The sequence below is a fragment of the Cataglyphis hispanica genome, chromosome 1 (genome assembly GCF_021464435.1).
Source record: "Cataglyphis hispanica isolate Lineage 1 chromosome 1, ULB_Chis1_1.0, whole genome shotgun sequence".
NCBI lineage: Eukaryota > Metazoa > Arthropoda > Insecta > Hymenoptera > Formicidae > Cataglyphis > Cataglyphis hispanica.
This window is the reverse complement of record NC_065954.1, coordinates 6435214-6460265: the sequence shown is the minus strand read 5'-3', so window position 1 is coordinate 6460265 and position 25052 is coordinate 6435214. Positions and strand designations below refer to the sequence as shown.

Genomic DNA, 25052 nt, shown 5'->3' with positions numbered 1-25052 from the left:
TATCAGTCAAATATTTTATTGTTCAACAAAATACAATCGACATAATATAGTTTCAAACATATTAGTTGAATAGATTAAGATAATATATAGTATACGATGCATTTTGCATACATATTAAACAAAATTAAAAATTTTTTTACAAAAGCCTAACACACAGAGTTATAGACTAAATTAATGCAGTATAGTGCTATTGCAATGCTGATTAATAGCCAAATAATCACGAAACCGTATTAACACAAAATATAACTTGTTCTAAAATATATTGTATCAATTAGATCGTTTCAACATCTTATTGTAAATAATAATCTCCCCAACTAAATTTATATAATATTCTTTTATGTCATCAAAACACGTATTTGATAAAAAAAATCAAATATCTAACGTAATTTTTAATAAAAAGACAATTGACAACATATAAACAACTTATTAAATATATAGAACATGTATAACTTATCCACTAATATATATTAACGCAATATAAAGCAGGTACGATTAACTTAAATCAGTTATTTATCGATATGTCGGGGCAACGTATTATTTACAATTACATAATATGGCGAAATTAATTTAATTAGGCAGGGCGATTTAATTACGTGTAAGAAATAACATTGCAAATATAATTATGTTTATGTAATATATATAAGGCCCTGTAATAATTCACTAAACTCTAAGCTATTACTTTACAGTGTAAATCGCAATTTAACACTGATTCTGCTTCGCAAAGGATAATTGAACGCAATTGATTATTTATAATTCATAAAAGATATCGATTCGTGAAACACAATTATACTCTCTCTTTCGGCGCAACCAATAAACGGATCACAATTTAATTAGCTTCAACGAGCCGACATTACTCGTCGTGTGTTTCTCTGCTTTGGTATTCCTTTGCATACTGTGCTCTTGCACTTCTGTAAGTGAATAATCATATTGTTAAATATGCCGATGTGTATATATATCATATTCCTTATTCTAGATATTTATATAAAAGTACAAAACATATATGTTTGAGGCAATTATGAAGCATTTTACACGTTAGGCAATATAAGTTGTATTAGATATTAATCGAATGTTAAAAAGTGTATCAATTTCAGAGTCGGCTAAAATGAGATTCGTATAAATTTATTATAATCGAAATAAAAACAAAACAATTGAAGTAGCGTACATTTTAAGAATCTTTTGAATATGCTATCGTTTATGTATTGATGGATCTGTAATTTTATAAATTTTTTAAAATCGATTGAATTACGCTCGAGCGTAAATAAAATTTATTTATCGAATTTTACATATATATTATAGCAATTCTTATAAATGTACATATTGAATCTAATATATAAAAAACTTAGCCGACTCTGTGTGATTATTACAATGTATAAGTGCCTGATTTTGCGTGCTTATCGCAAAATATGACAGTGCATTATAAGAATATATTGGTATAGAGCAATGACCAAAGTTGAAAGCTGAATAGGATTGAGTATCAAAAAAAACTATGTTACAGCTTTAATAATGGAAAGGTTACAACTATATTAGCATGACTGTGAGAATTTTGTAAAACTCGTACAATTATTTGGAGAAAAATACTATAATATTGTAGTATTGTAAAAAGAAATTTGATCAAGAAAAAAATTTATCCATCTTTTTTAAGGCATGATACGTTTATATAGACGATTATCTACCTGAGATTTTAATCGCACTTTAATTTGTTTATTGCACGTACAAGAGCACAATGTTTGAGCTTAAATGGATATTTATTTAAATCACTATTATTATTATTTTTTTATTACATCATGACATGATATAGTTCTAAAAATAAAATTTGGTCATTGCGTTCTTAACACTATTATTACCAAGTGCAACACACTTTCTAGACTTTGCCGAAGAATTTTCGGATATAAACGTTAATTATGTTAGTACCTGAAGAGAAATGATTCAAGAGATGGAAGCACATATAGTATATATTCGTTGATAAATGTCGAGTATTCAAAGTTTTCCGAGTTGTAGAGTACAATCTTGGATATAAAACTTTGATTATTCTTAATCACACTGCTCTCTTCAAAAATGGACAGCGTACCACATATCAGCGAGGATATACTTCGACACGCTTTTCAATCATCTGATACAATGTAGTAAAAATATTGTGATCCGTGTGCGTTCTTACACCGTGACCTACATCTAACGCATACATGCGTAACAATAAATATGTATATGCACTTGACATAATTGAAGATGTATAGTAAATATGAGAATGGAAGAGATATCGCGTTGCAAAGTGGTATAGGCGATGCGTACCGATGAGAAATTCAGCCCTGTAAAGATACCTCGTAAATAGCATACATGAATATATCGGAATGTGCACGAGTAACCGCAAGCTCTTCAAACGATCCGCGCCGTCTTTCTTCCTTTGCCAACTCATCGAGCGTAGTTGGGAAAAAGGAATGTGTATCGTGCGCGAAAATTACATGAATTACCGTCCTTATTACGATAATACGAGCTGCCACGTTCCGTCGCGTCATTTAACACACCAATTGATCGACGTGTTCATCGAGTTGAGAATATCGACTGCTCTTATATGATATATACGGCAAGATGCGATAGCTGTGTGCCGGAAACCACGATATCAATTTCGCATGTGCGCCACGCGTGCGAGCAGCCCGAGAGGTTGCGTGATCGCATGATTAGGCACTACGTGCTCTTAGGCCAGCGACCGACGTGAGAGGCTCGGCTCCAACGGTGGGCTGCGGTACTTGGCCCGAATGTGCAGGAAGCTGTCGTGCTTGGTGCCGCGAGCGGGGGGCGGTGTGCTCTCGCGGTTAAGAACCCTCACCTGACAGGGGTCGTGCCTCGCCAGGAAATGTTCCAGGGTATCCCATCCGCCGCCCACTCTCACCATCATGTGTCGCCCCTTGAGAAGCTGCGAACACGTCAGCGTCGCGGTCGTTAACAGTTGGCAGGTTTACAGGATCACCGCGACGTGTTATGAATAAAGAAAGAGAAGAAAGAGATCTCTCGAGATTTTCGGACAACAACTCTTATGTAACAAGGGAGCTCTGCAGTGTACTCGAGAAGAAGTACAACTCGACAACGCATTGAATGAGAGTAAAGAATTCATCTTTAAAATTTGTGTATTGTTGATAATATTTTTTGGTAATTTTTTAATATTATAAAATTATGATTTATATAAGATGTCAAAAAATATATATGTACCCTGATGAAGACGTTACGTCCCGCAATATGATAGCGGCCTTCGCCGACTTTGCGCACTTTCAATTTGGAGCACTTTTCCGAAGGGCATTGACAAAGTCTCTGGACGGCCTCGGTGGCTCTTCGCACCTGTAATCAGAAAGAAGAAAAAGAAGCATGCGATGCGGTCGAAGATAATGTACTTAAAACGGAGGGATACGGAGTCATATATTTGGACGATCGTTTTTGTGCATTAAACCGCCGCCTTGCTTGTTGCTGTACGGACGAAGAGCGATCGATCATGTCACGCGAGATAAATCGCTTCGACGTGCCGTCGCAAAGAGGAGCAAAAAGAGTCAAAGATACGCTGCGCAGCTTCCGCCGTTAGGCATGCAGGTATTTGAGACACGTGCGTGGAAAACGTGCACGAAAAAACGTCGATTCTCCCATCGTTCTTTCTTCCTTTATACATTTTTCCTCTCGCACGATAATAATTATAATGCAGCGCGAGACGGGACTATAACAACCCATAGGACCCAAGATTTTCTCGACACGCACGAGATACGCGATGTAAACAACGTGCGAAGAGGATGTTGGCGAAGTAACATTAACATTATAATAAGGAAGATATAAATTATTCAATTTTACTCGCACATGCATTTTCCTTCATGGAACAAGCAACATCTCTGCATTGCATAATATATCGCTTTAATTCTTGAATATCGGAATTTTATTCCCAGGGAAAAAAATTAGTTTTTATTTATTCGTGATACTATTATGGGATATTATTAGATATGATGCGATACAAAGTCGATGATAAGATAATATCATTGGAGAAAACAGAGAATTGTAATTCGGAAATTCTCAAAATATATCTGTTGTAAATATAGCTGTTGAAACTTCATGTGAAAGTGGGATAATTTGCTTACGATACCTTGCGATCGAGCTCTGTTATCGGACCAGTGTGCTCCGGTGGCTCGGCCGGCGAAGGTGATGGCGAACTCGATGGCGACGGCACTTCATCCGGATCCTCGGCGCTACCGCGGGACCAGTCATCCTCGGTAGTGTCGCTCGGCACGCCGTCACTTCCAGTCGGACCGTTGTCGCTAACGGACCTTCGCATTTCAGGTTCATGCGTAGCACCAGTCACGGGATCCAACCATCGTGTGGCCGTCGTCGCGACTTCGGATGCCGAACTAGAAAGCATTACGATAAACTCTCAAATGCTTTCACAAAATATTTTATTCTAATATTCTAACCCGGTAATAAATTTTCAACATTTTAACATTGGTAATGAATTCAGAAACATGTATCTTTTTGCATTTTATTAAAATCGTAATAATTGGTTTATTATACAATTTGCACACAATTTGGAAGATAAAGAGAAATATAAAAATGTAAATGAGATGAGAAATAATATATATTTCGTGGTCAAATTTTTTAAAAATGTCGACGATAATTGTGTGTGCCAATTGCCAGTAAAAAATAAATCATAATTATTTATAGCTATTTACGGTAAAATATTATGGTCAGTTACATAATGGCAAACTGCAAGATAATTTTATCTAACTAGAATATACTATAAACGCGCGCGCCATTTACTTTATGTGTATATAATTACTTACTATTAATTCTAGTTTTCCACTTTTTCAAAATAAATTAAATAAAAATTACACACCTACTTAATATTTAAACTATCGCTCAGTATGTATCGCTCAGTTATGACACGCTTTTATTGATGTAAAGTAATGTTTAGTGCATCGTCGAGATAACTAATTAGCATCGCGAAAAAGAGGTAACAATATTGTCAGTATCGATTAGATTTTGAGGAAAAGAAGCAACAATACTTGTGAATATCGATTTCATGTCTTTTTTAAGAGTGGAACAGTTTAACAAAATTATTATTAATTCTGATTATTTAGCATAATACAATGTAGCGATTATTATATTATTTTTTTATATTAGTATCGTAAAAGTTTTGCATACTATAAAATTTAGCCACTCCTATGGAGTTGCGTTGCGACGCATATCCAAGGTCTTCTGCTCGGTAACACCTCGCAAAATTGCCCATTCAGGCAACGGTTGTTAACTTGACCTGGAGAAACTTATTGTCGTAAACGAAGCGGAATATATATCTCGAAATATTGGACGTCATTATAAATGCGGTGCGCGTAAGCGAAACAGAAATTATACGAGCGAATAACTTATACATGCTATAACGGTTAAGTTTCAGTTTCTTCCCGCAACATCATCGTTTGTCGACCGTTACGTTGTACGCAACAGGTTGAAGATACGTAGGATTGGTTGCGAGATTGATGAATTACGTATCAGAGACCAAGCAATCTGATATTTTAAATTTCAACTATATATGGACTTGATATACCTGCTGTGTTTGATCTTCTCCGGCGGTCTGGGAGTCGCGGTCGGTGACGGCGATTGGAGTTGCCAAGAGAGGCTGCTGTGAGATATACCGCTGTCCGACAAACAGTGAAGATCCCTTTCTTGTTCCGCCGCGATTTCCCTCTCGAGTTGCACAAGTCCAGGTGGTTCTAAAGAATATCTGGCCGCCAGTCGTGCAACTTCCAGTAAACACAGCACTACGTTCCGTGGTTGACCGTGTAAAACTGTAAAGAGATCAGTCGTACCACATATGCATTCTGGTCGCATATAAAATGACAAGATTTTACATATTCTTATTAATAGTTATTTATTATTGTATTCAAGTCAACGCAATAATATGTAATAATACAATAAGATGCATCAGCTTTTGTTTTAAAGGCGACCTTCTCGCTTAATTACACCCTTATGTCATTTATGTAACCGCATTGTTTTCGATGATAATTAAAGTTGATCAAGTGAGAAAGCGTTCCGATCTTCAAAGAGCCGTGGATTCGCTCTACTTTCTTCAAAGTCGCGCGCAATCAGCGCGACGATTACTCTCGCTTCGCGACCACTCCGGATTTGCATACCTCAGGATCATAATTTATATGACATGCACGTCCACCGCAGGATTATAGCGTTTTTCCTAATTATCATCCATCAATTTAAAAGCGGGTACGCGCTTAAATCGCGTCTCGTTGAAAGTCGTCCGATAAGATAAGCAACGATGCGCAACGAGTCTCTACTTAATTCGCATGCATTAAAGTTAATTGCGCCGAGCTTTACCGAGATCGTCACTTTCGAAGAGGAGATTCTCGTGGACGCCCAGACGCCGGCAAAACTGTATAAAGTTCTCCATGTTGTCGCGGGAAAAGAAGCTGCGACGCGCGGCATTTTCCCAGCAACGGCCACGTATCACAGGTATCGGCTGTAACAATAGTTTTCTGTTTTTTTTTTTTGCAAGAATAGAAAAAATTCAAAATTTTTATTATTATATCGAAATACATGTTTTCTCCAAGTAAAATTCTAACGATACATTACACATTTTTAGGGATAATTGAATATTATTGCATATAATAATGCAAGATAATATTGTAAAGAAAAAAATTTGACGCAAAGATATAAAGTAAAATATGACCAGTGATATGCTTACTCCTTTAGCTCGTCCAGCTTCTATCGCGGATCTCGCTTTTTCCTGGATAACCCTTGCCAGTCGACACACAACCACGCCATTATCAAGTACATCGAAGAAATTGTCACCCGTTATATAATCCACATCTGAAAATTCGAAAATTGCAGAATTAAGTCTACTTCTCATATCTCTCTTTCTCTCGTCGCATCTATAATAATCCGCACACGTACACATATACGATAATGTATCTCTCGACATAAACTACCAGTAGCTTTCAATGACATACTCAAGTGGCTCGATAAAGTGGTACATTACAACGAGAAGAATAATCCATCGTTCAAGCTTATTCAGCCTCTATCAAACTGTTTGTGCAAATTATTATACTTCGTGCATATGTGCGCGCCTTGTTTTCTTGATCATTATAATTATAATTCATTGATTATAATAAGCAAGTTTCTATAATAATAAAATTTATGAAACTAGAATTACATCGAAAAATTTTTTTGCAAATTTACAAAAAAACATTCGATGTGATCGATAAGCAACATAATTGTAGTTATGATACGTAAATGTACGCAACGGTGATTCGCTCGGATTCTCTGTATCAGATTTCGATCAGCCAGGCAGGTTTAATCGATCGAAGAGAAGAAGCCCGTTTAAAGAAACAAATTTACTTCGAGTAATCGTGCAATAAATCAGTAGCATGCGATGTTCAAGGACGAAGCGTTTAAAATCAGCGATCACAAGATCGAAGATTGAGAAGAGAATGAGATCGGCTTAAGCTGATTCATCTTTTGCGAAATTCTGATCTCGACTTTCGTCTCACGGTTTCCGAAAAAAGGTGATACTTTGAAAGTCAAGCGCATCAAGAATTTCGATCTGACACGACAGGTCAAGCGAGAAGCAGTCAGGTCCTGATACTCTCACGATAGGTCGAGCCATGCGTGACTGTAAAATCATTTTAATTTCGTTCCCTGCTGTAAATACTAACAGATCAAGGACACACGTTCCACTTTTTTCAAATAATAAGACTTTCCAATATGCATTTCAAATCAAAAGAGATGAGATCTCCTGACAGATATTTAATGAATTCTGGCTTTCTCTGGGAATGAACCAACTGATTTTTTTTTTTGCCCCAGTACAGATTCAGCAAAGATTCTTATTTTTCCTTAACTTAGATAAATTATCTAATCTTTTCTGTATGAAGAACTCTCTATTTTCATCCTCTTTATTTAACATTGATCACGTGCATTAATCCATTTCTGCTCATGATAACAAATGATGATGAAAACAAATTCTAACAAGAATCTTTATTTGTCTTAACAAATTATTTAATTTTCTCCTCAAAGACTTTTTATTTCTTTTTCTCTATTCTCCAGTCCTCTTTAACATGTTCGTCAATCATATATGTTAATCCGGATTTATGTTATCTATTATCTCCTTCCATTTATTTCTGTAGTGCGTGCATGAGTGCAGCCACAAAGTAATAGTAAACGATAGAGCGAACATATGTGCGCGTCGATTTGAGCTCACCATCGGCCGTTATCCATTATCAACTTCTGCTTCGATCCGTTATCTCCTGTCTTCAGGGAATAAACGAATGTAATAACACTACGATCGTTGTCTGATTATATATCTATCATACAGAAGATATTGATTATATATCTATCACCCTGAAAATACTAAAGCAATTGAATTTCACCGGATATGTAAGCAGAATTCAAATTATATTCGGAATATTTCGAGAAAGCAAATCTTTCTCGAAATATTTCGCGATTTTTACTTTTCGTGTCATATGTGCGTATTTATTTTTATTACTCATCGCACATTCATAATTCGGAATTATTTAGCATGAAATGTAGAACGTGAATGTGTTACAAAAAATTGTACAGCTATCAAAATTATCAAAGTAGGACATATTGATTATATTTAAATCAGAGAAACTTATATTTTTTATAACTAGAGAGATTTAAAAACGAATAATAATTTTACAATATTGAGAATGATATTTAGATTATGCAGGCATACTTTTAAAAATACTTATATTCCATTTATATATAAAAGAACATAATATGTTTAAAAATCCATAATGTTCTATTTAAAAGGCGCTTCAATTAACCCGGATATCAATATCTTTGATAAAACTCCCCGGCCCTCCCGCCACTTCCAGTATGGAATTACCGATCAATGAACGGATCTAAGGAAAACTCACAGGTCGCCGTGACATGATCAGACACCTATATAGATATAGAGCGGACACAATGGGAAGTAGGAACTAGGTTGGGCCCCGGCACAGCGATAGTATTTCGTAGATATAGATGGTAATGAGAACCCGCGAGCTCGTGACTAGATCTGGTAAGAACAATAGGGTTGGCACCGAGGGCACGACGAAAAGAACGCGGGTCCGTGGCACAGAATCCATCACGTGGCACCGACCACGTGCATCGAGATTGCGAATAACTCGTAGGAATATCGACTTCCCGTTTCTTCATAAAAATAAAGTAATTTAAAAAAAAAAAAAATTATGAGGAAAGGTATACTTTTTTTAAATAATATTTTTATAAATTTTTAAATCTTAGAATTTTTAAAATTGATTTTCTATAATACAATTAAAAAAACATACACATTCTCTATCTCTGTTTTATATAATTATTTAAATATCATAAACTATTATATGTATGGACATTATTATTTTCATTGGATAGAAAATGATTCTTACCGGTTAAAAATTATTGAGTGAGCATACAGACTCTCGAGCACGTGCATGGACGCGCGAAGAGTTCCCGCCGTGCGGGAACTCGGTCACCCGGAACTACGTAAAAGCGACCATGTTCCCCGTCACCGGGCTAAGATACATGTCTGTGGAATTATGTCGTTGCTTGTCTGCGACATAACTTTAGAACATTGTTTTCCAAAGCGTCGCCCAAACCGATCCGCTGAGGTCAATACCCGTAAGAATCGTATGCAATGCGTGAATCCGCATATGGAATTGAGGAAACGATGCGGCGAATTGCTCGCGGTATCTCTCTCGTTGTCAGGAAAACTCTCCTCGAATATCTAAATGTAGAAGTTATGTGATCAAACGTAGCTTCGACAATATCTCGGATGTATTCATATATCGCGCAGAATTCCTCGTTTGTTTCATGTTATAGGATAATAAATTCTGCATATACAATAGCTAACAGATCGTCGTGTTTTCAATATGAGACAATTTTCATCGATATTATAACAAGAGCTGTCCAAATAATGCTCGTAAATAATCTCTTCGTCGATTTACATTTTCCATTGTTATTTGCGCTATCTATGTATAATGATAATATAAATTGCAAATTGCGAATTTATTTTATCTTTCTCAAAGTACAAGATCTCGTAAGTTAAGTGTTGAATCTTATTGTTATTAAAAAATCAGAGATTGAAACTTGAAAACTAAAAGGAAAAAATTTATAGATGAGTTTGCGAGCGTATATATTTTTTTAAAAAGTTTATTATAATTTTTTTTCTATTTTAAATTTTACAGCCTTATCCTTAGATCATGCTGACCCTGATTTTCTGGCACATCGGTTCGAGATGACGGTTACACGGCACTGATCGACACGGTTATCGATCATTGGATTTCGAGCGAGCAAGATACGTTGCATCTCTGACTCGAATAAAGATATACGGTTCAACCTTTGCTTGAGCTGTGCATAAATTTCGCGACAAGTTTATAACCGACGACGTCGCGGCGAAAGGAAGGACTTCCCTCGACTTTTATTGGTAATGACACCCGCCCTTCATCCTCATGCGAGATTGCTTGACGCCCGAGGCATCACGCAATTACTGTGACCCGTATTTTCGTTAAATCCTTGATGGCACTGTCATTTCGTTTTAATGTCGAACTGGTTTCTCTTAAGGGCGACACTCTTGCATTTCTTTTTCTAACCATTCTCGAGAAACGTGTCTCGATTACACCGCGACACATATATATCTATCCCGTTCATTCGTGTCATAGGTCGAGCTCAACGAGAGAATATAGCGGATATTTTTAAACTGTTTGCTACGCAATATAGCGGCGGCAAGATAAAACGGCACGAAGCTCGATCACGATTTGCTCGGAAGCATGGCCCTGCAAACGGTGCATATCGCAATCTGGATCCCACGATAAATCCGATCGAGTCCACAACCGTGAATGAGATTACCTCCACGTCGCGCTTATATCGACGGAATAATCGGCGACGATAAATTAGCACGGTGCGATTCAGAGGTTTCGCTTTCTGATTTACGGCTGGTTGAACATCCGTAGCGCGTGCCACGGCAATATCTCCGCGATTTAAAAGACGATACCGTCGCACATCGACGATCGTTGTTGTTCACCGCGGATGCGCAAATGTATTAGGAAGGCGTACGCCCATTATGCGTAATGCGGCTTTGGGTGCCCCATGATGAAGGGAGGTAGAGAAGAAGTGGCACGAAGGAAGAGGGGTGCCCGGCTGACTTCCGGTTGAGTCACAGAGGCTTTGCAACTGCCAAGAGGCGCAGGGCGCGCGTGGGTAAGACTGTCGTTTTATTTTTTTCACGTCGCCAATCAATGCTTTGGCAATCTTTGAATTTCAATGAGAAGATTCAACAAAAAAAGTTTCTCTCTTTTTCTGCATTTTCATTTTATAAATAAGCTTCTTAGAAAGAAAATTCGTCCGATATATGAAAAATATGTAAGTTACAATAAAATTATGTCTCTCGAGCATTCTCTCAATCTTAATCTTCTTTCTATTTGATTGATATCGGATGTTTATACAAATCAATATGCATATAAAAATACGAGTAATCATATAAAATCAGTCACATTAATGTTTTCATTTTTAAAAGCTATCTTTTTACACAAATCATTTATTTTAAATTCTAATCTTCCTAGATTTTCTAAAAAAAAAAAAAACTTATACGAGCAAATCTGTTCGGTCAACAAACTCGAATGAGCAAACACTTTTACGACACGTTAAGAACGGTCGAGTGAATTTCAATCTTTTCCACCGTCTTTGGAAACTCATTAAATCTCTTTTTTTCCTTTACCATCTCATGACTCGTTGAAATTATTTCTTTCGAAATTATGCTTAAAATGTTTTATTAAATTTAAAATGCTATGAAAATAGCAACAAAAACGCGTTAAATTTTTCTTTGTTAACAATATTTGTAGAAAAAAACACACAAAAACATTTAGGATTCACATTTAGAATTCACATTTAGAATTTTCAGCTGTCTAACTCGCTCAAAATGCGAATAATCGATATTGTCGCGGATTATACATCTGAACATATACATAAATTCATACTCTGGTAAAGGGAAAGTTCTCTCTCGAGTTAACTCCAAAATTATATACCAGCTAAAGAAAAGGAAAACAATTTGCAAAATTGCAGCGCATACATTATCTGCACACATTACGTTCGCATATAATGTGTGTGAAGAAATATGATTTCTTCGCGCACCTTCGCACAATAAAATATCCCTTGTATTCTTTAAATACCATTAACATTTCGTATTCGCATTCAAACGAATAAATAAATCCAACATTTTCATTGTCATCTATTTAGGAGAGAATTCTGGAGAATCGTTAAAATAGCATTTAATATATCAGCTTTCACAGATTTATTTAGTGTACTAAAATTTTATTGTACACACACGTATCATTTGACATTAATTTAATATTATTGAATATCTCTGACAATCTATCAAAGATCGATGTATTTTAAGTGACATAATGTAAGCGAATCTCGTAAATCATACTCGTGTATCTCGCCTTATCCTTTTGTGGCTAAATATACGTACACGTTGGATGTTCGTTTACGTATCGTTCGTTTTTCCCGCATCTCGCTCGTGTCGCAATCTCTCAGGGTGGTCCACATCCTTGGAGTTGGATTATTCGAGGCCGCGTGAAAGACACACACTCGTTTTCGCACAATCCGTTTGCCAAACTATATTCGCGACAGCACGCATATTTTATATACAAGCATATATACATTTTCTTTGATCATTGATACGCATAATCGCATACACGAAGCAACGTGCAATCAGAGGTGAAAGTATTGCAAAGCGACAAAGTAAGTAAGTGAATCAAATCATGTAGAAACAAATCATTCGATAAATGTTTTCATTATTAGCTTTTCATTCACGATGCATTCAATTATATGCGATATAACAGGAATTAATAGTACTTTATCCTCTTTATCCCGGCACTTCTAATATCAAAAACCGATCTTCGCAAGAGATATACGCGACAATTTTCAATATTATTCATCAAAAGTGTTGGTCTGTAAAACTCGGAGCGGAGAATCGATGGTAATTCAGTGAAAAGCCTGCGTTGCAAATGTTTGTTACGTGAAACACCGCGTAGCGTCGGAATTGCTACTTTCTGCGACGCTCGGTGCATCGTAGCAGTTCTATTTTACGCATCAACTCGTATTCGTACCGTATTAGGAAACTAGCGGTTCAGAAAGGCGGTCATATCATCCATGCGCGCCTGGAATTAGATAGCTATTGGACGATTTCCAGTTCCTCGTAGAAAAAGAATTACGGACTACTGTTCATTTCATCATTCAATTTTTCTTTCTCTTCGTTGCACTAAATAATTAAATATTTTCAAAACATCGGATAAACTACTTTTAAATATACAAATGTAGCTAAAAAAATATGATGCGACATTACATTTATTATTTGATAATTTATAAAATAATAGAATGTATTATAAACAAATTTATTATGTTGTATATGTATAACAATATATAAAATGCATTATTATATAGCAATAAAAATAATAAATTTTATTTTTAAATTGAAGCCAGTAGCAAGTTTCAATCATCAACAGTACAAAACGGTAAAATTGACGGACTAACTGTCGATGATTCCTTGATTAGTTTTGATAAAAATATTTTGTCAAATTTTGTATCAATAAAATATAATTAAATGATAATTAAATAAGTTATAACAACTACTTATTAAGCCCCTCCATTTCTATTTTTTACAGTTACTCTTGAGATAATCATTCGCATATGGCTTGTCAGATGGATTTGTAGAGTAATTAAATTTTTTATAAAGCAATATACAGTTAGCTTGGCACCGTCCTTGAAAATTTTTGCCTCGTCAATGTAAGCTTCACTAAATTTTACGCATATGGCATACACATTTTTGTGCAGCCGTTTGATCAACACGCGATGAAATATAAAATGAAATATTATGAATATCCTTTCCCATGTCGCGCCAGATGCTAACTTTTGTGTGGTTCTTACGTATTAAAGCGTAAAACTTGCACACGCACGCCACATCCTGTGGTATGACCGACACGTTTTAAAGTGACTTCACATCAGCAATACGAAAAAAAAAGTGGATAGCCAAGGATGGCGCGAAAGTACAATTGTTGCACGACATTACGCCACGTTGATTTCTTTCTGCACTTTATGGCGTTCACAATCAAATTAAACAAAAAAAGTAGCAAAATTAGAACTCTAAATTTTACGTAATGTTTTCTCATATTTAATTAATTTTTTTAGATTATATTGAGAACTTTAATAAATGTTTAAAATATGTGAAGAAATAGAATAAAAATAATAAATATATATAATAAAATATTAAATATACTAAAAATTTTTTATAAATATAGAAACAATAGAATAAATATACTAAAAAATTTAATTATATTACTTTTTTAAATATAAGTGCAATTTTTCATAACAATTTTTGATATATTCAACGTTAATAAGTATTTGGAATTGCTGGAATGCTTGTCACAATTTTCTCAAATAGTGGTTATTGCAAAAATCGAACTCTTGATTATTTTGTATGAAAATAATATCTCAAAGATAACACGCGATACATTGCTTTGTCATTCGGCAAACTTCGCGTGATACGGATATCGAAATGACAAAATTGCAAATGCGAAACCATTAATTTGGAATAAACGATTGATAGGTAGAGCTTTATTTCGCATTCTATTGAAAAGCTCGAGGTAAAATACACTCTGACTCATGCTCTGACTTTGGCCTGCAAGTTCGCACGCTATAGATCCGCGAAAGCTATCCACTTTTCTCATAAATCAGCGAAACTAATATCTAACGGTTATCGAATTTTCTCACGAAACCATGCTCGCCGACCTTGACGATGTCACGAGCCTCGTTCGTATAAAAAAGTTTCTTGCCGATCGATACTCATTTCGCGGAGATACGCTCTGTCTATAATGATGTATGGTACTCACTTATCGTTTTGTTGATCCAATCGGCCAGATCTTCCTGAAGCGGGATCAGCTGGCGACTCTGCGCCGAGTGCAGTCGCTCGTGGTAGAACTCGAACTCTTCCTCTTCCGGCGAGGGTCGCGGCACGTCGGCACGATTGAAGACGGAAACCGAGGACGGACCCCAGCTACTGCGATAACGAGTGTGCTGAGAAGATGGGAATCGATTGGCGTACGACATCATGGAGTCAGTCCTGCAGGGCGTCCTGACACTGCACATCGGATTCTCCTTCGCCGCTTTTCTCCTTACTTTATCCGGGTCCTCTTCCAGGACCCACTTCACTTTTTTCGACAGTTCCCAGATTATTTAAGAGCGACTTCGTGCAGGAACGTACGCCTCGCGATCAAGTGGCGCCTAAGAAACAGAAAGAAACTATCGTTATCATGAGATGGAATCGCCTTCGAAAACTAGAGGGATCGAGAAAGCTAATCGAAAGCGAGAGTATGATGATAAGATGTGACACAAAACTTTTCTTGGAAGAAAAAAGAAAAATTGAGAGACAAGACGATAAACATGTCTCGCATTTATGCGCGCGAGAATTCTCGACTCTACGATTTCTCTGAGAAACCATCACGATGAGATTTCATTTCCGTTGACTATAAGGGCTCCTCTTTTAGTGCCTCGTCTGCTATTATCCTCAGAGCTATAAATTTAAGACGCAGATAGGGGATAGCTTGGAAAATATCGCTTCAAACATAGAGTATACACGTGACTTCATGGCAATTATGGAATTATAACGCGTATTTCATCAAGCGATTGTGTGTAAAAATAAAAGTAAATTCAAAAAAATAAAAAAAATATAATTACGTAAAAAAAATTATCTTATTATTAATTAAAAATTATATTTTTTTATAAGGATATAGTCTGTATATACGAACAAGTAATGATTAGTAATTATGTCTATATTTATTGTTATTATCATGCCGTCCGATTCTCTCTATAAAGGAGCTATATATAATGAAATACAAGAGATCGAATGATTAAAGAACAAAGAAATCTGAATAGCTCAATATCGAGTACGATGTCTATCAACTTACAAAAGATACGATGAAGTGGATACATCCATTTTGGATTCTGTAAGATATTAGCACATAGTATCTTTTGAACGAGGCTAGCATTATTTTCCGCTTCCAAAGGAATATATCACCTCGGGATGAAGCAATTAGCAACTCACGCACCAATAATTAATTAGGAGACCCCTCCATCTTTTTGCAACGAGAAGAAACGTTTCTTAATGATACAATAATGACTCCAATATATCATAAACGTTTGGGCGCGATTTATGTTTTATATTAAAATTAATATATTAAAGCAAACACACACATATTTAAAGTTAAAATCTATCTCATTCATCTACTTGAATTTTTCAAACGACAGGAATGAGAGATCAAAGATCATAATTATTAATCGCGTCACCAATGTCAAAATGATGTAAGAGATACGCATCAGCATCTCTCGTCTAAGAAAACAAATCACTGCCCAACGCGATGTTCACGGACAAACCTACGAACGTCCTTCGACATTGATACATCGATATCTTGACACAGCTGTCTCTATCCTGTCTCTATACCGCAATACATTATCGAGATACGTACGCGAGTTTCTCAGATTCGTGGGTATTAAGAGCAACTCATTCGAAGAGAGACGACTTTCTTATCGAAATCTCTAGCGAGACGAATGACAAGGCGAGCGACAAGTTTGCGAAACTGGTGAAACTCAGCGTGCAATCGACAGATGAGATTGTCACTGCACTTGATGCTTGCAATCAGCATGTGGCACGTGGGCGCGAAATATCTTCTCATATACGTAAGTAGACATGCTCATAAATCGCGCAAACACACGCTGATCGATAAGTCAATTCTTCGCATTTTTTATTAATAATGTTTTCATTATAATTATGTCAAATAAAACGAACGTCAAGCCTTTTTAAGGTAAACAACAAAGTTTCCATTAATTTTTGACATAAACATTCTATCTATCGTAACGATAAGATTGCTATATAATAATATAGCAATTGTTTATTATACATATTTTGATATTTAAAGCCTCATAAATTCAAAATTTTAAAACCAAATAATTAGCATTACTTTATATATTACGTACAGTGACAATGTTATAAATCGAAGAGAAAATGTAGTAATAATTTTCAATAGACTCTATTGACATTGATCAGTACAAATGAGATTGTAAATTACGTAAAAGATACACGCAATATTTCTCAAGTAGTCGTAATGCATTGTAGATTTTCTATAAAATTACGTACAATTATATACGTTTTCGAAAGAAGAATTAAGAAAGTTTATATAAATCTATTTAATGCCTCAATCTAAAGTCCTTATTAGCATCTTTCAAGTGGATCGATTTCTATTGTAATAGTCAGATTTATATAATATTTTGCAAAAAAAAAAAAAAACGGACATGAGAAAGAATCCTTGCGTAAAGATTCCTGTATACGGCATACAACATGACGAGCTGAAAGACCACTAGTATAGCGGTATACGTTACAGACGCTGAACATCTCGAGTTCCTTAAGTCGAACGCTGTTTATACGCACCAGCCAACAAGAAAACGCAACGTACACACGGTTATCCTTGACTAAAGTTTCGTCTACCCATGTAGGGAATAAGCCCGCTGCCAAATTGGGACGAGTTTATCTTCCTGATGCCTTTTTAAGCGTGTACATACTAATTTCGAGTTGTAAGATTTATCGAATGATTTAAAACTTCTCCACTTCCCGACTTCATTGATGCTCTCAAAGACATCATTGAGGCCAATATTGTAACTGTCGGCAAATAAACGAATGACTTAGTCAACTCGCAATATATTTTATGATGATATGTTAATATACTATTCATCAAAGTGATAAATAAAACGAAACTTTACCTAAATTTATATAATATGTTTAAGTATTTTATTTTATTCTCTTTTATAGTGAATATATAACATCGGAGGTAGATTATAATAGCAATGCTTGCATGCTGAAATTAATCAGGTTATAAGATCCTTTCATCATCGCTCGAAAAACAAATCGATAGACTGATGCGCGGATACCATTAATCAAGCTTTTATTTTTCACTGGATACGTAATGCTCGCCTACAGGATGACATAACTTTATCGCTTTATACGTTTATGACCTTTGCATTAATTTGTGAACACAGTTGTGTTGATCTCTCGATATATCCAACTGTTTGAAATAATTGCATACTTATCGCAGACATAACGTTATTTCACGCCTACATTCGAAAATTACCATACCAATCTTAATGGCCAACTGTTGATAGTATTTTTTCATTTTAAAAATAATCGTACGCGCAAACGATATGCGAATAATATGTAACGCTCTGTAGAGCTTTATTCCAATAAAAATATGTATCGTTCGATTTAGAGCACGACTCCATAAATTGATTGACAAGATTATTTTAATTGACGTATATTGCACATAATTAAAAAAAAAAAATATTTATTAATATACTCTCGTTAGCATTTCAAAATTTCTCACCAATTAAATATATCTTGTTGAATGATATAAAAATCTTTATTAAAAAAAATAAAGCCTATTTCACGCTAAATTAATACATAAGGTCGTCTAAATTTTTAAAAATTTGTCCCATTTTTAATCGCTACTATCGGACTGATAATATAAATGAGAACAATCAGTACGAAAATGCAGTCGTACGTGAAAGGAAGTTGATAAAATAAAAATGAACTGCGACATGGTCCATTACCCGATCAAAAAAAATCGAATTGGCGCATTATGCATCAAAGTCCGTGCCCCGTGAAGTCAACGACCGTTGACAACAATCGAGTTTAATCGGAGGATGAGCGGCGAATTGGATCGCCATTAGAGACCTCAACACGCGTATAACCGCACTAGATTAACCGTGTGGCAAAAGCTGGGCGTCCATCATCGCGCGTCCGGCTCGCGAGCGCGTGGGCTAACTCATTACGAGGAGACACGTGTAACACACTGACATCGCGTGACAATCTCTCGACGATGGTCCTCGACAGATCTCATGGACAATTCCGAATAACATAGAGGAGCCATTTCAAACAGTTATCTGTCGTATGTTTAGTGAGTCATTAGTATTAATATTATATCCGTTTGTTTATTCGTTTTTTGATTATCGATATTAATCAATGTCTCATTTATGATTATTAGTTTAACGATTCGTCAAGCCATCTATCAGCAACAGAAGTCATTTAATTATCTTTAATTACTGCCAGAGTAGAAGCCAATCTTTTATCATTAATATTTTGTCATACGTAGACATTATGATAATTATGTTTTCTAAATGGATACTTAGCTATTTTCTGATCGTTAGTATGATAAGTTACAGTTCCGACATGATTTACGCGAAATTTAGAAAGAGAGAAAGAGATTTGCTAGGTCAGCTCTTGCGCGTTTCTCTAGTCGTTTTACTTTTTGCACAGTTGTAGCTCAATGCTGCGTGTAGGTGGTCGTTACGCGAGAACATACTGTCATAAAATGTTCCTTAAAAGGAGCCGAAAAAGTCGCGGTCACTCGCATCATAAAAAGAAAAAGCGGCATCATATGTTGTGTCGGTTAGATTACAGAGATTTCTTATAGTTATATGTATACGTATATGCAGCGCTATATATATATGTACAAACGTATTTGATTTCGCATGTTATTTATATATATACATATTTTCTCTTCTAATTAAAAAAATTAAAATAAATAGCAAATGTATGTAAAAATTATATCAAATATTATATAACGTAAACAAATTTTTTCGATACTGTATATTTAGTTATATGACATATATATATATATATATATACAACGATCGATACGCTTCCATATTGGATTATATGTCATAGGTTTTCACGTAATGAAAATCGATAAGTGATACACGCAGTTTGCCAACTACTTCTATTGAATAACCGCGCGGATAACGCATTCAAAATATTTTGTACGGATTTGTTTGTATACAACATCAACAAGATTATTAATTAGTTGCCGCAATTGTACGTACAATTATTGTTCTTTTGCTGTTAGATAGAAAGTAGCTTTACAGAACTACTTGCACTGGTTCTAATCAAAAATTCTGCACTGCGAGGAAATATTGCATATATGTTTTTGAAATTAGCATAGTGAACGTTGTAGAATGCGGTGGACCGCATCAACATCTTGACTATTTTCTTTCGACTTTCGAATATAGATAATTTCAAAATTTTTTTGTATATTTATCAGATAGGAATGTCGCAGCTACGACGCATTTGCTGTTAACGATAATTTTATATGATCTTTCATAAATATCGATTAACAATTTTCTAAAAACATTTAACATGACAGAGAAATTTTTAATATCACAAAATATGAAACCGATAAAATAATTATTACAAAAATTATTATTGTACTGGAGGAACTTTTCGTTTCAATAGCAATCACAGGAAAGAGATCAAAAGAATGTATAAAAATATAGTCGGCAATGCATCGCGAGTTAATTAAAGCGCACAAACAGAGCGTGCCCGTCCAATTACTGTTCTCGAAAAGCATACGCCTATGGCTGGTTTGTCCAACGCATTTAAAAAGTACTGTCGTAAGTTGAGTTTCATCCGTTTGCCCTACAAAGTCAATTAGAGAATGCCAAGAGACAACAGATTTCCCTGTACGAAAGATGCGGGAAAACTAACATAAGATAAAGTAATGTTCAACATGTGGGTCACAGCTTTGTGATGAAAAAAAAAAAAAAAGAACGAGAGATATTCTGATCGATAAGAGAATCAAATTCATACGCGTACATCCGTAACATCGGCTTTCACTACCTTTAATCATAATTATATCCGCATATCCAAACGCACGTGGCAATTAACGGATGATGAATGTGTCATCGTACGGTTGCAGGGAATATACTTTTTATATTCTGAAGAAAGATTGATGAAGCACCTTTCTTTTTACACGCGTCTCAGACACGTGTCTGACGTGAGGATCGTAATGGATATTCGTATGTGTGAAATAGATTCGTCGATTTTCATTAAAAGATCGCCAAAAGCTATAATATTTTACTAATTAAATGTCGCTACACATACATATATGTATCTGGAACGTTTTATAAAATTGATCGACGATACTAGAGACTGAATGTTTACTCTGCAATTTACTTATTTGTTTGATTACAATGTACATCGTAAATTAAGTGTCATCAAGCTTAGGGGAAGCGGATGGCGATAAGATATTTTACGCTCTGATTATTGCGCTAATAAAGCGCAGTTATTTTGCGCTTTTACGAGTGCAGTTTCGCGAGTGCGAACGGCAACTTAACTCTTAGGTGCGCGTATTTCTAGAGACGGGAACTCTTGGTGATCCCTTTCAACGCGTTTCCAAGAGCGGCAATCCATCGTAGATTAAAAGAAACGATTCCCTCGAGGCGCGGTAATGCGCCGTTAGTGGTAATAAGATTGAGGTAATAAGCGATCGTTTTAGAGCGTGACCATCGCGCGTAGGAGTGTTTGTACATACGTACATACGTAGCAATGCATGACGTTCCACAGATAATAAAATCATGCGCGCGAGCACGCGCCGCGTCGAGAGAGGCAAGCAAGGCAGAGACAAGCGCGCGCGATGCACCGGAGATTCTTCGCAAACGAAATTCGACGTCTGTTCCGCCGTTGGCGCGAAAGTCCGCGAATTAGCATAAGCCGTCGCGGTAGCGGGAAGTCATCAGCGCCTTGCATTTCCGGCGAGAGAAAGCCACGCGAGAAGACGCCGCGCGCGTTCTTGTTTTCGCTTTACTTCTCGCATCAATCACGTGGATCGTGAACAAGATACGGCGATGATAGCGATAACGAGGAAATCTTGGCGAATTATGTTCGATACTTGTCATGTGTTTATTTCTGTTGTGATTCTCTCGAAGATATTCGACTGCGATAGCAGCGTGCACTCATTGATTGTAGTATAAATCGCCCGATGATTAAGAAATCGATATAATTCGCCTTCGAGTGTCTACATTTCAATATCGGGAGAAAAAAAATATTAATATTTATGTATTATTGAGGTATCGTAAGCAAATCTAATACCGAAGCCGGTAAAGATTAATACGAAGCACCGCATAAATTAGAACAGCTCGCTTTGTAAGTACGTTTCTAATGTATGCATTTGCGTGATAATTATATATTATAAAAAATATATTTTATATTTTTAATAAAAATAATGTATATTTTTGCAAACTAGGTCACAACGATACGTAGCAGTGCAATTCATTAAGTGTACCTTATACGATGCAATGTTATAATAGTAAAACTGCTGACGCGCTTTTATACCTACATGGTACATCTCTTCCGGGAAATGATTTTAAAATTGTACACGTAAATGAAAATGCATCTGGCACAATTCGCGCCTTATTACTGTCGTTGATATCATCACAGATTTTGCACTTTGTAATATTATTACCAGCTGTTACAGGAGATAATGACCATGCTTAATTCATCTTAACGGGCTCGTGGCAATAAGCGGCTCGCAAATAAAGAAAACAAGGCCCGAAGAAAATTTTCTTTTTCGCTTATATGCGATTGAAAATAAAGTATATTTCCACGAGCTAAACTTTAGAGAATTTTGCAAACAAGTGCTTTTTAAACGATAAGTTTTCTAAATTATTGAATTACAGAGATTAGCTAATTTAGTGATAGCGTTGATCATTAAACATTTGTCATTGTCGCTTTTAGATATCTAATTTCTCTTCAGGTTGTATACAAATATCGCAAACATGCTTTAAGGGTAAGCTTAATTGCGGCAAAGATGACAAAGAAGAGTCGCAACGTATACATGAGGTATAATAGCAGATATACTCTCGTCTATATGCGGATAATGAGTTTCGTGGAGGCAGGCCGTTGCCTGACGCCTTAGAAATACTTTAATGACTTTATGTCGCAGTGCGTGCACATCGAGATATATCATTTAAACTTCGTTCTGCAAGAGAGCCGGGCAGTCGTTCGTCAAATTGTCGAGAGAAAGAGGGACAACCATATAAAAACAGATCAATAAGAAAAGACTAATTGTCATAAAACTTTTGTCGCAATTGTAGACTTCAAAAATATGCAAAATCTAAAAAAAAGCGCACGTTTTTAATGGATAATCATATTTGAAAAATGATAATTGTATTTTAATATCAAAACATCAAAAGTTGCAAAAAATTATTTATTATTATAAATCTTTAAAAATTAACAATCTCTAAGCTCTTAGGAATTAAAAATACATAAAAAAATTTTTAATTTTAATTAATTTTGATTTTAGAAAGCCTTCATTTTTATAGGGATTTAATCGCCTTGGCAAGTACCTTGGTATTTAATTGCCAAGATAATTAATGATGAAAATTAAGAAGTTGAGAAACAGAGAGATAAATAATCACAATCTATTCAATTTTGATTGAGAAAAAAAAAACTTGTGATAGAGTCTATAATCGAGAGAAAGTGTACGATGTCTAAGGAGAACTTGGCATGCTTTTTCAACTACGTATTTCGAATAGTGTCTTATACATGTCACAGAAAGTTATTATTTCTACTTTTATTATGAAAGTGATAAACTGCCTGCGAAGAATAATGAACATCATATTCGAAGTAATTAGCTCTCGAGAGGAACATGTGCTACGGCGAAACAATACACATTCTGGTCAAACATATCGCTTCTCACTTTCTCAAATAGTTGATAAGAATGAATATATAACTTGAGGCTCTTGCATACTTTTCCAAAATAAAAAAAGTACATACGACGAAAAATGTGTCGCTTATGTAATATATTCCACAAACATTTTAATTTCGCAACATATTTAAAATATACATCATGTTGTAATAGGTCTATGCTTGTTATGCTTACAGAGGCAAAATCAAATATATTGTTATATATTGTTATATAATTAGAATTCATTATGTTGCTTCATTATTCATCAACTTCTGCTACTTATCAACCGTTTTCGTAGAATTGAGAGATACTCAATTTTCCGCAACGTGCAGACAAATATTGATTCGCGATTGCAAAACCAAGATAAACGTAGAATGATACAGCATGCAACAAACTAACTAATTTACATATCAAATTATTGATAAATAAAGATTTAAATCACAGGAACATTATTAGAATTATTTTCAAATTAACTTCAGGATGATATACTCAATAACATAGAATAGTATACACGTCGAAGTTTACTTAGTAGTAATATACAAAATACACAAGAAATGCTCCAATAATATAACCAACTGAAATTTTCTTTTAAAATTAAATTAATTCCAGTTCTCAAGAGATATTTACATTTTTTCTGATATTCACTAACATGCAATAATTTATATCTGTCAATAATTTATATAATTCTACTGTATCATAGAACGTTATTAAAAATCTTCCACATTTTTATATACAGTTGTTTGCGCGAGAATTTACTCATGATGATTATCTTTTTAAAAACGTTATCATTATTTTCGCTAATCAAGTCTCGCTTATCATGTGCATATAAATTCTGCATATACTTGTCCAATGTCAATAAACAGATTTTCATTGCGCGTCGCAAATAACACTATCAAAATTCGACGTTTGCGAGATTAGCCGGCCGCTTACCTGAGGAACACTCGTGAAAAACATTGCTCGTCGAATTGGCGTCCCTCGTTCGCGAATTTCACCGTTCCGAATCTCTTCGAATTCTCTCTCATTCACTTGTAATCGGCCACCTTATGCTTCGACCGATCCGTACACGTCGAGCATCCGATCACGACTGCAGCCCTTCAATGCCGGCGCTTCAAAAGAGCGAACCCGCGAACAAGAAAGACGGAGAGGGAGATATCGTCGGCAGAGATCTCTGCCCCTACCACGTCGCGCACGGAAAGGAACTCTGACAGCAGCTATTGTATGTACAGGGTACGCACGAAAATACAGGACGAACCAGGGCTAGAGATCCTTAAAATGGAAAGAATTCCTATTGTATTTTATACCTGAAATATCAGCTACTACCATAGATTAAATTTTTGGGACCTTAGTTGCCCATAATTTTTTGAGTTTTAAGATTAATGATTATTAGAAATCCTGTTTGACAAAAATATATTTCAAGATCTTTTCACTTAAACATTAAAATTAGATAAGAAAATAGATTTTCGATATTGT

The 25052-nt window shown here is 35.4% G+C and overlaps 1 protein-coding gene across 2 annotated transcripts; it reads right to left on the bottom strand.

The window, feature by feature from the left end:
• Positions 1-24694, bottom strand: LOC126850641 (growth arrest-specific protein 2-like). Of its 2 annotated transcripts, XM_050593855.1 has the most exons (9): positions 24513-24694; positions 14907-15297; positions 6710-6834; positions 6343-6484; positions 5561-5801; positions 4112-4373; positions 3202-3327; positions 2822-2908; positions 1-908 (listed from the first exon to the last, which is right to left on the bottom strand). In XM_050593855.1, exons 2-9 carry the CDS (start codon positions 15160-15162, stop codon positions 837-839), a joined length of 1311 nt encoding a protein of 436 aa, XP_050449812.1. In that variant the 5' UTR covers positions 15163-15297; positions 24513-24694; the 3' UTR covers positions 1-836. The 2 variants fall into 2 exon arrangements, with proteins under 2 accessions (XP_050449812.1, XP_050449803.1); XM_050593846.1 differs by having other exon boundaries at positions 1-2908.
• Positions 24695-25052: the final 358 nt, after the last annotated feature.

Bases quoted from the DNA above. Each gene is read 5' to 3' on its own strand.
- LOC126850641 (XM_050593846.1), bottom strand. From the start codon at position 15,162: ATGTGCAGTGTCAGGACGCCCTGCAGGACTGACTCCATGATGTCGTAC. The intron at 6,835-14,906 runs GTGAGTACCATA...TCGAATTTTCAG, and splicing joins TTGGATCAACAAAACGATAA to ATGTGGATTATATAACGGGT. The intron at 4,374-5,560 runs GTATATCAAGTC...AATGCTTTCTAG, and splicing joins GAGAAGATCAAACACAGCAG to TTCGGCATCCGAAGTCGCGA.